Source organism: Lepidochelys kempii, chromosome 2 (assembly GCF_965140285.1).
Source record: "Lepidochelys kempii isolate rLepKem1 chromosome 2, rLepKem1.hap1, whole genome shotgun sequence".
In the NCBI taxonomy this organism is placed as follows: Eukaryota; Metazoa; Chordata; order Testudines; family Cheloniidae; genus Lepidochelys; species Lepidochelys kempii.
Window position 1 is genome coordinate 154922789 of NC_136381.1, and position 12259 is coordinate 154935047.

The 12259-nt window shown below is 41.7% G+C and overlaps 1 protein-coding gene across 1 annotated transcript in view; it reads right to left on the reverse strand.

Moving 5' to 3' along the window:
- LOC140907170 (dynein axonemal heavy chain 5) overlaps nt 1-12259 on the reverse strand; it is a 268060-nt gene that overhangs the window by 2681 nt on the left and 253120 nt on the right. Inside the window, exon 76 of the mRNA XM_078851322.1 lies at nt 1085-1306. Coding sequence (XP_078707448.1) covers nt 1085-1306 — 222 coding nt within the window. The remainder of the gene's footprint in view (nt 1-1084; nt 1307-12259) is intronic.

Genomic DNA, 12259 nt, shown 5'->3' on the forward strand with positions numbered 1-12259 from the left:
CACAGAAACTATATAGCATGCACTGCTTGATGACAAGAAGTTTATAAACGTTTGCTTCAGTCAGTCAGGACAGGCACACGCGTGGGAAACATCTTACCACGAACAGAGAACGCTAGAGTTGGCTGTCACAATGGCAAAGATCTCAAAGACACAGTTCTCATCCAGTGGGAGGTGTACGTGCTTTACCAGCCCCAGACAGGAATTCCTGACCCACGACTGCAATGTAGTTACCTCTGGGGTAAAGCCTGGCAACGTTTTACAGAATACAGGAACCGTACAGAACAGTCTGGAGTGGGAACTGAAGAATACTGCACCCTGCTGATACCACAGAGGCAACTGGTTTTAGATAAACTTAACCAAACTGAGGCTTGAGCAAGACCTCAGAGCTAACACATCTACTTGTGTAAAAAAATGCCAAGGACTTCAATGACCGCAAAGGTCTGGTCTTCAGTGGCTTCTATCATACGCTATCCTACTTAGCTTACAAGTTTTGATGGGAGCACAGCTTAATTTGATATGGATGTGGGCATTACTATTATGTAGCTACGTACCTGTGGCTCCCTGAAGCAGAAGAGTATGCCTTTGAACTGCTACAGTTACACCCATCCCAGATGAGATCCTAAGTTCCTCTTCACAATGGTGCTTCATTGTTCTAAACCCACCCCCCATATTTATCCTTTCCTCCCTAGACAGCCCTGGACACAGCTTTCACCCCCTGGCTATGAGGGTGGCCAGCCATACACATGCCAAAACAACTCTTCCAGATGTGCAGATGAGAGGTTCTTGTGTAATCACCTTTGGCTTCCAAGAGCAGCACCTTGTGCTGTGTGTTTGAGTGGTACCATTCTGGGGAGCAAAAGCTCAGGGGCTGCCTGCAAGCCCGGCTTTTCCACATTCCAGGGCACAGAGCTGCTATCAATCTACTCACGTCCCCCGGGTAGCATTTTATCCCAACTACAATATACTGTGCAATCACTGTCCCGCTCACACTGAATGTTTCCTTAAGGCACCCTGCTAACCAGGTTTTATTTACTATTCTGTAACTGTGCCACACTCTCTTTGTTTCAGACAACTTGACACTAACCTTTGGTGCAGACTCCATGAGCTTGGCATTCCTGCGGTCCCAACCTGCTCCGTCCAGGAAAAGGCCATATATGTAAACCCCACCAATGTCAGCAGGAGGAGGGCTGCTAATATCTTCTTTCATCATCCTGGTTACGTCATTGTGTAAAATAACACTGTCGAGCGCCCAGCCTTTTGCTAAATTCAAGCGTGTTGTTTCCTGCCGCATGGCAGTTAGGAATCCCTGTAGTGAAACAATGTTAAGTGGAGAAAGAAAAGGAAAGTTTGAGCGTTAGCCATGTCCCACTACTATTCCTTCTTCATTATAACAGTGACTTAAAAGCATAAAGTGCTACACTACATAATGTCAGCTGCTTATCAAATCAAGTGCAACAGTGTAAACCCACTGCTTTCATATATAATCACAGTGACATGCCCCATTATGTATTTGCTATTTGGGTGTGGGTGCCAAAAAGCATTTAACATATCAAACATTACATACATAAAGGAGCCCACCTAGCAGACATACTTTACAGCTACAGATACTTTGGACAGATGGAGAGAGATCTGACAAATATGCCAGATTAATTTAATGTGGTTTGTGTCGTCCCTGAACACAGGCAATTGCTTGGCCACAAATAATTTTAGTATTTCACTATATGCTCTACAGCTCTGCTTTTCCAAGAATAATATCATTAGTCATTTACACTGCAAAAGTACTTCTCATCCCACAAGGATGCCAAAGTACTTTACAAACTTAAATTGAAGTACAAAGGAAGTATGCACAGGCATCAAATCATCCCCCTGAAATGCAGCCATCACTGGGGTGAAATGCAGTCACTGCTTAATGGGTCGTTGCAAAGCTATACTAAATTATTTTATTATATTTTATTCATTTGATGCTCATTTATACAGCACAGTAAACGACACAGCATTTAGAAACACTATGAAATCCATTTCTGCCCCAAAGAGCTACAATCTAAGAGAGACAAGAAGAATAAAACAAAGATTCAGGGAAGTGAAAGATGGAGCCCGGGAAGAAATAAGTTTTAAGGACAAATTTCAAGGAATAGAGAGAGTGAGGGTTTGGTGGACAGATGTGGGAGACATGCGGGGCAGTGAGTTATAAGTATGAAACAAAGGGTGGGAGTGCAAAGGGGGCAGTGAGGTTAGAGGACTGGTGGTGTCAGTCAGGGAGAAAGAAATGAGACCATCATGAGATTGGAAGCAATGAAAGACCTTCACTGTGATATTGGAGACTGTTGGGTGAACAGGCCCATTATTATTATTCACTACTAGTAGCAGAAAGCCCATGCTGTTGCACAGGTGTAATTTGTAAAGTTGTGTGCACAAAAAAGCCAAAAATGGCTGAGAAGCTAAAACCTGGATGGTAATAGAATGCTAATCCTGGTGATAATTGAACTTGGTGCTATCCTGAAAAAAAAAGACCCCCCCCACCATGCTTGCAGTTGTATCTGTCACTGCACACTCACTCAACAGACACTCTAGGCTTCAGAGTGATGTTTGGGGCAATTGTGTACACTGGCTGCGTTGTGCGGGAGTTATGTTGTGCGAGGAGAGTTATGTGGATTTGTGCAAGTGGTGAATGGGGGTGCGTGCTGCAGTGATGGGTTATGTGTGTTGGGGGTTATTGTGTGTGCTGGCTGTGTTGTGTGCATGGCTTGTTGATTTGTAGTTAGGGACTGTCATACTGAGAGATTTGTTTTGATTTGTGTGGGTGGTGAATGAGGGGTGTGTGCTGTGGTGAGGTGCTGTGTGTGTCTGGGGTTATTTTGTGTGTGTGTTGCATTGTGCTGTGAGAATTGGGGGGGGGGGAGGGATAGCTCAGTGGTTTGAGCATTGGCCTGCTAAACCCAGGGTTGTGAGTTCAATCCTTGAGGGGGCCATTTAGGGATCTGAGGCAAAAATTGGGGATTGGTCCTGCTTTGAGCAGAGGGTTGGACTAGATGACCTCCTGAGGTCCCTTCCAACTCTGATATTCTATGATTCTATGAATTGTAGTGAATTGCGTGTGTGGTGAATGGTGTGTGCTGCTGTGAGGGGCTATGTGTGTTTGAGTAATTGTGTATGCTAGTTGTGCTGTTGTGTGGGTGGCTGTGGTGATTTGTGTCTATAGGTGTTGTGCTGGGAGATTTGTGTTGTTTTGTGCGGGTGTCTGTTGGGCATATGGGGGGGCAGTTCTTGGGACAAGTAATCCACCATCTGTGCAGTCTCCCTCATATAACCAATGAAACTACTGCATGCAGATTAGATGTAGAGTTAAGAGGGTGATTGGTTGAGTTACCACTGATATCACAATGATCTAGAATTCTTGGCAGGGCATAGATACATGCCTAAATGTAGCTGTACATGTGTAATTCGTAAAGTCAGAATAACTGAGAACTTAAAAACTGGACACTACCAGACTGCAAAATCCAGTGATGATGGAACCTGGTGATATTCTGAACACAAAGAGCTCTCAAGCACACTTGTGGTGCTTCCATCACTTCACACTGACTCACCAATATTTTAAGCTTCAGAATGACACACAGAGTGACTGGAATCTTACTATTTAGATTTGTATTGCAGTAGACCACGTTGGGCCCTTGGTTCAGTACTGCTTCCAAAGAAAGAAAGGCACCTGCTGAATGATCAGCATCTTGGCTCAAACAGGTACAGAACCCACCCACCTCTGCTACTTTTGTGAGAACTAGTGGGATTAGATCACACAGAATATGGCTGCAGGCGCTGTTTGTCACACTACTGGATTCCTTGTTCTTAGTGCCAGTCCCAAGTCCCAATAAAGCGGGAAGGTTGGGTGATGGCCTGGCAAGCCATCCCCATAAAACATCTCTAGCTTCAGCATGTGGAAGAAATGGACATAAAACTTTGGCTACTTCAACAGCTTTGGCAGTTCCATCTGCTACTCACAACAGAACCAAGCTTCAGGATTCGTCTAAATCAATTACGTGCAGAGGAGTCAGACCGTATGATGATGGTCCTTCAATAAACCAAATATGGGGCGGAAGAGCCTGATAATAAAAAAGTACATCCACTTCTGCAGCAATGTCAGTGTCCGAGGATGGGATTGTGGAATAACTGGTCATTAAGAGCTGTTGGAAAAACAACTCTCCCGGTGGAAGAATTGGAATGGTTGAATGTGGATATATGCAGTGTACAGGAGTCATGGTGGAATTTGAGCAGCAAGGGCACAGCTGTGACTCTTAGAGGTTAGACCTTTTAATTGTTACATGCATGATGAGCATGCTGGTGTTGCTCTGGTTTTGTGCCTGAGGGTGCAATTGGCAATACGGACCTGGCACGCTTCATCACCACGCCTGATAGCCACCATTTTCAGTTGGAAGGTAGGATGTGTGGTAGTTATTATTGCATATGCTCCACAGGACACTAGGCCTGATACTGAGATGCTTTTTTTTTTTTTAACCATGGTAGATGACATTGGATCCGATACATCACCCTGACTTCATATGGTCACCATAAGGAGATATGAACATGAGAACTGGCCATGACCGAACTGGATTTGAACTGGTACTGGGACCACACAGTTTACCAGAAGAGAGATCAGATAATGAAGTGCATCTATAAGAATGTGTTTCTACACACAGACTATTTTTAATGGCTACCTGGCTTCAGCAAAAGAAGTGCCATAACATTTTGATATCCATCAGGCAACAATGCAACTTTGGATCACATTTTGAAATCCTTGATTAAAATCATCCGTGGATCTATGTGTATTTAGGAGTGCTGATCTTGCTCCGGAATCTGATCATCGACTCCGAACAGTTCCATTTAAAAAAGTTCCAGAGAGGACATCTATTGCATGGAAATGCTTCAATGTTCATAAACTTCATGAAGAAATGATCACTAATAGTTACCCAGTAGTGATTTCCAACAAATATTCTATATTAGATGATCAATTGTCTTCTGCAGAGGAAGAATGGACTTTATTTGGGGATTTTATCACAGAAGTTGCTGGAAAACAACTGGGACTAAGGAGAATGAACAAGCAATGTTGGATTACAGATGACTACATCAAATTATGGGAGAGAGAAAAAAAAAAGGTGTGATGCCAAAGGGATGCACCTGCAGGTCAGAGCTGAGTCAGCGAAGAGATGAGGAAATGGATAATAGAGGAAAAGAAATGTCTTGAATGAGCAATCAAGAGGGCCTTCTGGAATGATCATAATCAATGTTGAAATAGTATGGCCCAGTACATTGAGAAAGCCTCTGAAAGACATGACCAGAAATGTGTATTTGTCCTAAATGGAAGTCCATTCTTTTGGGTTCTGCAAGTTAAGCATAAAAATGGATGTTGATGCACAACTTAAGCACTTGCATGATCATTTTTGTGAATTAATGAACAGATCCCCATCAAGCTGTAAACTACAACTTAATCCAAAAATGAATCCACCATAAAAAAGGCTGGTGACATTAGAGGAAATGATACTTGTGGTTAAACAGTTATGAGATGATAAAGCATCTGATCTTGACAATATTTTACCATAACTGCTAAAGAGAGGAAGCCTGGATTTTGTTCACTGTCTTCACAAAGTTGTCTTAAAAATTTAAGAAATGAGTTATATTCCATAACATTGGAAAAGGGATTGCATCATCTCTTTTTTCAAAAAAAGGAGAGCCATCAGCTTGCTCAAATTATAGGGGTATATTGCTCCTGCCAGTCAGGAAGGTGTTTACGATCATATTACTGAACCAACTGAAATATTGTCTCAACCCAAAAAAGAGAGACAACCAGTGTGGTTTCCACACAACTTGATCGTTAATCCATGCTATATATTCTCTTTGGAAAATTATTGAAAACAACTAGAACAATGAAAGGAAGCGAACATCACATTTATAGACTTTGCAGCTCCTTTTTACTCAGTGGATCAAGTACTGCAGATACTGCTACACCAGTATGGGATGCGCAAGGATTTAGTGTGCTAATGGAGGAACTGTACCTGGGTACATTTAGCTGTGGGAGGTCACGGTTGCATTACAGACTGGTTTTCAGTAGAATCAGGAGTATGCAGGGTTGCGTTCTCTCACGTAGGTTATTTAATGTTCTAATAGACTATCTGATGACAAAACTGACTGAGGCCAAAGTAGGAGGTGTGAAATTTAAAGATTCATCTTTAGAGGATCTCAAATATGTGGATAATATTGCTTTACCTTTACTGACCAACCACAGCTAATGCTAGAAGAGCTGCAAAAAACTGCAGAATCTATAGGATTTAAGATCAATGGTGATAAAACCAAATGCACACCTCTTCTAAACAGCAACAAAAAAATGATCTGCTAACACTGAATGTTGATGGCAGTAACACTGACCGGGTGAATAGTTTCTCTGCCTGGGTAGCTGTTTGACCACAGGAGATTCTATATCCAGAGAAGTCACACATGGGATTGGTCTTCCATCATGGCATTTCTGCACCATCAAAGGCCTCTGGCTGTGTGACAATGAAGATACAAACATTTCCTGTGGTAGTCATGACAACTCTGTTATATGGATCAGAAACATGGCCATTAAAAACAGCCGAGGAGAGGAAACTAAACAGTTTTCAGTGTCAATAGTTATGGCGTATTCTTAACATTCATTGGTTTGATATTGTCACAACAAGGAGACACTTAGATGATCCTGGCAAGTCACAATCGTGCACTAGTTGAGAACAAGATGACTGCAGTGGTGGGTTTATGTCTGCAGTGCACAAGAAGTTATGCTTTTACAAAAGGTTTATAGAACTGAGATCAAACGAATTAGAGCACAGGGCTGGACATGAACAAGGTTGGAAGATGGAATTTTGAGGGATTTAAGAAATCTAAATCCTCCCATACAGACTCTTACTAAAGAAGACTTGCAAGGAACAGTTCAAGGTGGAACTCCATCTTACATGCCACCATGACCACATCATAGCCATATGAATCTGCTGCTGGTGCGTTTTGTAAGTGCGTATTACTCCTCAAGTTAAGAGAGCTTGGATGCATAAGATAATGCAACACACTGTCTCAGTTAATCTACATTACTACCTTCCTACTATCATTCTAGAAAGCCCAGCACAGGAACATTTTAAAGAGGTTTTGTGTCAACAAATATCATTATAATTGGGTTTGAACGAGTTGGGATCCCTATTATATAGCTAAGGGAGTTGGTAAGTAATGGCCAAATAGTGTCATCAGATACGCCCATTAGCTCAAAGCAGAACCTATGTGACGAGAATATGTTTTTCCCTCTCAGTCTGTAGAAATGATCCCAGTACCAATATTTTAAAATAGAAACCTGTAAAACTAAAAGCCAAGTATCCTTATTCGGAAGGTCACAGAGAGATACCAGATCCCAGATAAACTAAGAAAAGAAAGCACAGAGAAGAGATTAAAGTACAGAGGGTAGGGTGAGGAAAGTGGTTCAGATGCTTGGCCAAACAAGGAAATAGTGATAATAATAAATAAAATACTACTAATAATAAATCATAAGAAGGGAAGGATAGCTGTCCATTAGGAGCAAGCCTGAGACAGACGGCAGAGATCAGCTATTATCACAAAGATGGCAGGACCCATTCATTGTCTATAGCGGGGTTCTTAACACTCATCACCATACTGGAAAGAATCCTAATCAATGCAAGAGATGGGCTGATACTGAAAAGGCTGGCTGCCCAATGATTCTGCCATTACTGACGATGAATCAAGAAGCAACAAGATGTAAATCAGTGTAATAGGGGTTCGGGTTCAGTTCTTCTTCCATTTCTCTCTCCCTTGCGACAATTGACTTTCGTGTGGTGTTTTGTTTCAGTTTCTAGTGGTCTATGCCATTTTCATTCAGATTCTGAAGTAGGGCAAGATATTTAATCCCACTCATCTGCATGCCCACTCATCTCCATGCCCACTCATCTCCAGCATATTCACTAGAGGCTACTGACGTAAACTGGAGTTTTGTTTTCTTTCCCTTCCAAGAACTAATACAATCTAACTTTGACTCTTTGGATGTGGAGGATCAAGACAACTGGGCTATGTGACGTGGTAGACTGAAGTCAATTATTCTTATTGTTACAATAAACATGTTTTCCTCTTCACCTCACCCAGCTAATGTGGGAGGCCTCCCTTTATGGTTTATTTCATATTTCCCAACTATGCTTGCAAAACAGAACTATCATTGTGTTACTGTGGAAATAAGTGTGCACTGGCGAATGGGGCACTGCACCTTACAGAAGAACCCTTTCCTACTGTGCCTCCAACACTAAGCCCCTGCTGCAGCAGAAAGCAGTGCTTGCGGGGTTTTTTTGTTTTTGTTTATCACTCACATTAAAACATCCTTTTTGACACAAAAACAAAACCAAAGACACCATACTAGCTTGTAGTGAAAGTGCAAGAGAGCAAGGGTACTTTTTGCTTGCTGTAACCTGGAGGTGCAAAGATACATGAAAGGTGCTAACATTTTTTTAAACCATATTTTAATCACATTTTGTCTCACTTCTAAAAAAGATTTAGTGCTGGATTAATTCCAGGGGTGGGTGATAGTCCACGTCAGGTCTCATTTACTTGAACTGGTTTCCTTGGCCCAGTGTAAACACAAAAGGAACAGGGTTTCTTTCACATATGGGCCTGATCCTCCTCTCACACCAGTATAAATCAGGAGACGTTCCCATGAAGTCACTGAAGTTACCCTATTTTAGAACCAGCATAAGTCAGAACAGAATTGGGCCCTCTATTTTTAATGTGAGAGCACACTATATTCTGAATGAAGCAGATTTATCTTCTTCTCTTGTGTTAACCATTACCATTATCAATAGACTGATGCAAAGAGAAGACAGCAGGCTATACAGACGGGGATAAGAAATAGATTTCTGAGATATACAAATGAGAGACGTTCTTGACTATTTATAAGTTATTATTAACGAGCCAGTTTTGCCAGTAGAATTAATTCTTTATCCCTTTGAACCCATTTTTGTAGATGGGAATTCATTTTCTAAATCTCTGATCCATGTGATAGTGATTTAAAAAAATTATAACTATATTATTAATTATAATCATTTTAAATAAAATGTAACACAATAAAGTTTAGCAGGATACTTTCTGACTCTTACGTTTGTAATTGCTGACACAAATGAACATTAAAGTCATGTAAACATACAGTATGCAGGGATTCTTCTGTACACTTTCCAGGTTTAGAAAGTTTTACAAATGTGTGTTATGTAGTGTTAAGTTTGCACATTTCTGCAAGCTTTTCCTGTATTGTTGTGGTCTATTAAGTCCCAGCTTGTTTGGAGACATTTTATTCTGATTACTTGGATTCTTATTGAGGTGTCCAGATGTCCAGAGCCAACAAGTAGGATGCCCAATTTAGCCTGGCAGAATTGTAAACCTGTCACTAGACCAAGGCATGAACAAAGCCAACTAACATGGCCAGAGTAAAAACTAGGTCTGTTCTTGGGCATCTTTAGTGCAAAATCTAGCAGCAGTAAGTGAAGAAAATGTCAGGAAACAGTATGAATTTTGAGATGTCTAACCATTCTCTAGACAAGTACTAGTTTACACAATACTTCACGTTACCAAAATAGTGTATCAACACTAACTTAGGTTTCAGAGTAACAGCTGTGTTAGTCTGTATTCGCAAAAAGAAAAGGAGTACTTGTGGCACCTTAGAGACTAACCAATTTATTTGAGCATGAGCTTTCGTGAGCTACAGCTCACTTCATTGGATGCATACTGTGGAAACTGCAGAAGACATTATATGCACAGAGACCATGAAACAATACCTCCTCCCACCCCACTCTCCTGCTGGTAATAGCTTATCTAAAGTGATCATCAAGTTGGGCCATTTCCAGCACAAATCCAGGTTTTCTCACCCTCCACCCCCCCCCCCCACACAAACTCACTCTCCTGCTGGTAATAGCTCATGCAAAGCGACCACTCTCCCTACAATATGCATGATAATCAAGGTGGGCCATTTCCCGCACAAATCCAGGTTTTCTCACCCCCCCCCACCCCCTTTTCCACACACACAAACTGACTCTCCTGCTGGCAATAGCTCATCCAAACTGACCACTCTCCTTACAATGTGCATGATAATCAAGGTGGGCCATTTCCAGCATAAATTCAAGTTTAACCAGAACGTCGGGGGGGTAGAAAAAAACAAGGGGAAATAGGCTACCTTGCATAATGACTTAGCCACTCCCAGTCTCTATTTAAGCCTAAATTAACATTCACAAACCAGTCGGAGAACACTTCAATCTCTCTGGTCACGCAATCACAGACATGAAGGTCGCTATCTTACAACAAAAAAACTTCAGATCCAGATTCCAGCGAGCAACTGCTGAATTGGAATTCATTTGCAAATTGGATACTATTAATTTAGGCTTAAATAGAGACTGGGAGTGGCTAAGTCATTATGCAAGGTAGCCTATTTCCCCTTGTTTTTTTCTACCCCCCCGACGTTCTGGTTAAACTTGGATTTATGCTGGAAATGGCCCACCTTGATTATCATGCACATTGTAAGGAGAGTGGTCAGTTTGGATGAGCTATTGCCAGCAGGAGAGTCAGTTTGTGTGTGTGGAAAAGGGGGTGAGGGGGGTGAGAAAACCTGGATTTGTGCGGGAAATGGCCCACCTTGATTATCAAGTGAGTTTGTGTGTGTATGGGGGTGGGGGGGGTGAGAAAACCCGTATTTGTGCTGGAAATGGCCCACCTTGATTATCATGCACATTGTAAGGAGAGTGGTCAGTTTGGATGAGCTATTGCCAGCAGGAGAGTGAGTTTGTGTGTGTGGTTTTTGGAGGGGGGTGAGGGGGTGAGAAAACCTGGATTTGTGCTGGAAATGGCCCACCTTGATTATCATACACATTTTAAAGAGAGTGGTCACTTTGGATGGGCTATTACCAGCAGGAGAGTGAGTTTGGGGGGGGGGGGGGGCGGAGGGTGAGAAAACCTGGATTTGTGCTGGAAATGGCCCAACTTGATGATCACTTTAGATAAGCTATTACCAGCAGGAGAGTGGGGTGGGAGGAGGTATTGTTTCATGGTCTCTGTGTATATAATGTCTTCTGCAGTTTCCACAGTATGCATCCGATGAAGTGAGCTGTAGCTCACGAAAGCTCATGCTCAAATAAATTGGCTAGTCTCTAAGGTGCCACAAGCACTCCTTTTCTTTGTGCGAACACTAACTTACTGATTCTCACAGCACCCCTGGTGAGGCAGGTAAGACAGCAAATGGTCTGACAGCATAATAGCAGTTCAGGGATATTTAAAAGTGCCTGTCATGGACTCTTGAGTCTTGTGGACAAAATCAAATGTTAAACTATAATAGCTTCTTTGAATCCTTGGATTCTGATGTCTGTAGGACAGGACACTGGGACTATAAAATTGTGACGGTGGACTATTTATTCTCCAAAACAGTCAGTCCAGATAGACACCTGAAGATCCTCTACCCTTAGCCCAGGACAATATTTGCCACACCCATCTCCATCAATTATTTTTCTCTTCCTGGCAACTTCATCATCTAACATTTACATTGCTAACATCCATTGGTATTAATAAAAATACATCTTTTAAATAACTCTCTTTCGGTTCCACAAAATTGGCCATGCACTCACCCAAGACATCTCAGAATCCATCATTTCCAGATGTCACAGCTCCCAGAAATATCTGCTGCATCATGAAACTTTCATCAGTGTGCACAGCCATACAAAGTAGCCACATGATGAAGGTGTGAATTCTTCCTTCTTCCACCCTCAGCCCTTCTCTTTGTTGCTTTTCTTTTTGTTATGTCTGACCTATTTTAGACTATGCAGTGTGGGGACTGTGTTCTTTATCTCTCTGCAAATTGCCTGGCACAATTTTAGGTGCGGTATACAAAATATATAACTCCACATTATGGAACTGGCCCACAAGGGCTCGGAGGCAAGTCCCATTTAACCCATAAATGGCATGTTTTCAAAACTTTCTTTTTAAAATGTAATTATTTCATAGTCTAGGAAGCTTTAAATAAATGAATGACACGCAAATGACTCTTATTACAGGGCAAGGGGAGGGAAGAAAAAGAAAGAAAAAAGGGAGTAAGGAGTTGAAATGTGCAGAAACTCATTGAGACTATTTATATAAATTCTATTATTATTATTATAATAACTTGATGGTGCTACTTTCTGTTATTTCAGTAACCACATTTTGGGCTAATAAACATCTCATCCTT